At 33.3% G+C, this 4251-nt stretch overlaps 1 protein-coding gene across 1 annotated transcript; it reads left to right on the top strand.

The window, feature by feature from the left end:
• Nucleotides 1–1382: 1382 nt before the first annotated feature.
• On the top strand, nt 1383–3898 carry LOC103446286 (aquaporin NIP1-1-like). Its single transcript, XM_008385368.4, has 5 exons — nt 1383–1774; nt 1973–2197; nt 2451–2648; nt 3189–3250; nt 3386–3898. Exons 1-5 carry the CDS (start codon nt 1655–1657, stop codon nt 3594–3596), a joined length of 816 nt encoding a protein of 271 aa, XP_008383590.1. The 5' UTR covers nt 1383–1654; the 3' UTR covers nt 3597–3898.
• Nucleotides 3899–4251: the final 353 nt, after the last annotated feature.

Genomic DNA, 4251 nt, shown 5'->3' with positions numbered 1-4251 from the left:
AAAATTAATAACTTAAAAAATACAATTTCATACTATTTATATAAAAACACGTGATGTACCACCCGTGTTTCGGTCACGATAAAAAAGAGAAATTAGGTTCACATCTCTTTTTCTTTCATTGCATTGATTAAATTTTTTTTTCTTCTAATTTTTTATCAAGGTCCCTAGCTTTTAATGAATGGCATTATTTCAATTATATTTACATACCAACATAATTAAATTTTATTTCTAAAATATATTCATTTAGTATTAGAAACGCTACATATGGTATATTTATATTTATGGTTAAACTTTATATTATATATTTCTATTTTTAGTTTGTACCATTTTTAATTTGCAAGCCTTTTTAATCTGTACCAATTTTCTTTTTAGTTTTAATTTGTACCCATATATTAATTTCATTTTGTGCCTATATTTTTAAATTTTTTTATTTATACTCATAATTTATTTATAATGTACCCATTTTTCTTTATAAATGTACTACTTTGTTATGTGTAGAATGTACCTTTTTTTGGTGAATGTACCATTTTTTAATGTAAAATGTACCCATTTTTTAATGTAAAATCTATTTATTTTTTATTTATAATGTATACATATTTTATATAAAATGTACCTCTTTTTCAAATTTTTTGAACACTATGGGTAAATTCATTTGACATTTATTATTTCAAAATTATATTTTTACCTGTTTTTTATTTATTTAATAAAAAATTTTGACTTTTTTTATTGTAATTGTAGTTAATTTAGAAGTCATATAATATGGATTTTAAATTTCATAATTATGTCAAGTAATTAATATGAATCATATGAAAATACATATTAATAGCAATAATGAGGTGTACAAAGTCTAGGGACTTTGATAAAAAAATTGAATACCATTAAGGTTTTAGTTAAAAAATGTTAGTGGCTAATGAGCAAATCCTAAGCCCCAGCTTGGGGTTGAGGTGATTTTAAAAAAAGCTCCTATGAAAAAAAGCTGGGAGTGTTTTTGGTGTTTGGTAAACTTAAAAAAAAATGGCTTATTTTGGAAGCTGCTGTGAGAATAAGCTGAAATCAAAGGAAAAAGCTGAAGCTGCTGTGAGAATAAACAGAACTACAGTGCTCTTTTAATGAAAAGACCCACTATCAGACTGCTTTTTTTTCCAAAAGCACTTTTACAAAAAAGTTTACCAAACACTCTGCTGATTTATTTCACAGCCACTTATTCTCACAGCACAGCAATACCAAACCAGCCCTAACTCTCCCCAATAAAAATCTTCTCGTGGTAGAGGGCCACTTGCGGCCAAACATAGTTTTCAGTTTTGCAAAGCCAGCTCCAAATTGCAAGGACTTGAGGATGTGAATTAATAAGGCTTACTCATGCCCACTCTGCATTTCCGGTGGGTAGTTGAAGCAGTCTTGAATGCCCTTTCTCCTATTTCACAAGCTTGCCACATTTTTCAACGATATCTCCTATGGAAACTCCCATCTGAATATACCTTTTATATAAACAAAAATAATAAACAAAAAGCCCCATTAGTCAACATCTCTATCTCTTTCAGGGACCTTTGTGGATCCCATAAATTGGGCTGTCCTGCAGCGTTTCTGTTCACTCCAAGATTTGACAAGAAAGCAGAAGAAATCTCTCTCTCTCTCTCTCTCTATAGCTTCAGCCATGGCTGAGACTACAGCAACTAATGGAATCCATGTCTTGAATGTTGAAGATGGTGAAGCCAATCACAAAACCAACCAAGAATCCAGCAGCTTTTGCGTCTCTGTCCCTTTCATGCAAAAGGTGCGACTTAATTATCTTCTATCTATCAAATTTTCAGTTTTGTTTTCACTGATAAATCGATATTTCGTAAACAAACTGCTTAATGACCTAACTCATATCGGCAAGATCATTTTTGTTAAAAAGAAGTTTTTTGTTTCAAGGAAGCAGAGCTCAAAAGTGAATGATGAGTGATAAAGTTGAAACCTTTTTGTGGGACAGGTATTTGCTGAGGTGCTGGGAACCTACTTTGTGATATTTGCAGGTTGTGGGTCTGTGGTGGTGAATTTGGTCTCAGACAACAAGGTGACGTTTCCTGGGATTTCAATTATTTGGGGGCTTGTTGTGATGGTCATGATTTACTCTGTTGGTCACATCTCCGGTGCCCATTTCAATCCTGCTGTCACCATTGCCTTTGCAGTGACCAAGAGGTTTCCATTGAAGCAGGTGACCTAATCAAACCAACCCATAAATTTTTATTTCTTCCTTTGAAAGTTGTAAACCGCAGAGATCAAATTTCCTAATGTTATGTGTCTTTATAAATAAATAAAAATGTGTTTCTTGCCACCAGACGAAATCGTTATTTGCAACTTAAAACCCATGTTGCTAACAAAACAAACTTTGCTGCACAATGTTCTCTTGCCAATTCCTTTTTATGTTGCCACATTTTTCTCAATTTATTCTTATATTTTGTTTATAGGTACCTGCTTATGTAGGAGCTCAAATTCTTGGATCAACTCTTGCAGCTGGTACTCTTAGACTGATCTTCAATGGGCCCCAAAACCACTTTGCAGGAACAATGCCTTCTGGAACTCCCTTCCAGTCATTTGTTATTGAATTCATCATCACATTTTACCTCATGTTTGTTGTTTCTGGAGTTGCCACTGACAACCGAGCGGTAACTACTACTTTCTACCTCTTTAACCTCTAGAAAATTTACTTTTGTCTGGGATCCAACATTGATGATTTCTCATGTCAATTACACACCCTTATGTATTTTGATTCCTCACGAAGAAATTTGTGATCAACTTAGGATTCTATCACCGCTGCATCCCAAGTGCAAGAAAGTTCTTTTTTGTTTTTATTTTTCTCCTAAGAGCAGTTGAGAGAAGTTATTTCCCATTAATTAACCTCAACTTTGTCAACATATTGGTCCAAATTTCCTAATTTTTTTAAGTAACCATAACCAATATGGTTGATTGGCTAACAAGGGTTGGTATCAAACTTCTTAACTTCTTAGACTGACATGATTGGATTTGGGAATAGTTTTATATTATTATACTACTTAATTAGCCTAATATATTCCTAAATGTCTGCATCAAATATTTTTCCACTAAACTATTACAGAGACAGTGACTTGGTCATTGAATCATGTCCACAAAGGGACTCCAGAAATCTTATGGCGATTTTATTTTTCTTCTTTTGTTTGCTTGTTCAGATTGGAGAGCTTGCGGGGCTTGCGGTTGGCGCTACGGTTCTTCTTAACGTGATGTGTACAGGGTATTAACTTATTAATATCGTCCTAAACATCCTTCAAAGATATGTTTATTTAATAAGCCGTGACATATGTCTCTTAATTACAAATTAATATTTGTGTCCTAATGATTTGGGTTTCACGTTAATTATACCCTGCAGACCGATTTCAGGAGCATCGATGAACCCGGCAAGAAGCATAGGACCTGCAATTGTATCAGGTCACTTTAAGGACCTGTGGGTATACATTTTTGGACCAACTCTTGGAGCTGTGAGTGGTGCATTGGTCTACAATCTAATCAGGTTTACGGACAAGCCGCTGCGTGAGATCACGAAGAGTGGCTCTTTCTTAAGAGGAGTGGGGCGCAAGTAACTTATCCGATTGATGAAGGGTATATTAAGTAGTTAATTATGCAGAGATTAAACAGTTTGTGGTCAGAGAAAGAGAGGCAATTAAGACCCTTCTTCTTTTTCATTTTTTTTCTTCTAGTTTATGCACTTTTTTTTTGGTTTTCCCAGAAAGCAAGGGGGCAGATGTGTTGTAATAGATTACTTGAAATTAATTGGAAACGTGAATTTCCATGTTTGGATTGTACAGTATATGATATATGTTATCTTCTGATCCGTACTCAGATTGGTAAATCAAATCGAAGTATAAGTTTTTGTTACTGTTAATTTTTTTTTCCCAACAAGAGATTGAAATATTTATAAAGATATTTTAATAATATGTCGTTGATCCACCCACAAGAGATAAACTCATTAAAATGTATATCATTTCTCATACGTATAAGTCAAACTTGACCTCTTCTAATCAAATGAAAATCATGTGGCGTTAAACTAACGAGTGATGTGTTTTTTGCTAATGTTAATTATTATCTACGTCAAGAAATTACAATTTACTTACAACGTGCATTAAAGCTGACTTGTTAGTCGTTAGACCTTAGTTATTGAATCTTTAACCAAGAATTAACTATAGAAAATTCTAATGTTGAAAAAATAAAGAAGAGGTTGGAAACACGTGGAGTGGT

The sequence above is a fragment of the Malus domestica genome, chromosome 10 (assembly GCF_042453785.1).
Source record: "Malus domestica chromosome 10, GDT2T_hap1".
Classification (NCBI taxonomy): domain Eukaryota; kingdom Viridiplantae; phylum Streptophyta; class Magnoliopsida; order Rosales; family Rosaceae; genus Malus; species Malus domestica.
The sequence above is the reverse complement of the archived record's forward strand: the minus strand, read 5'-3'. Positions and strand labels throughout refer to the sequence as shown.

Coding starts and splice junctions, on each gene's coding strand:
- LOC103446286 (XM_008385368.4), top strand. CDS start 1,655: ATGGCTGAGACTACAGCAACTAATGGAATCCATGTCTTGAATGTTGAA. Junction 1,775..1,972: donor CTGTCCCTTTCATGCAAAAG/GTGCGACTTAAT, acceptor TTTGTGGGACAG/GTATTTGCTGAGGTGCTGGG. Junction 2,198..2,450: donor AGAGGTTTCCATTGAAGCAG/GTGACCTAATCA, acceptor TTTTGTTTATAG/GTACCTGCTTATGTAGGAGC.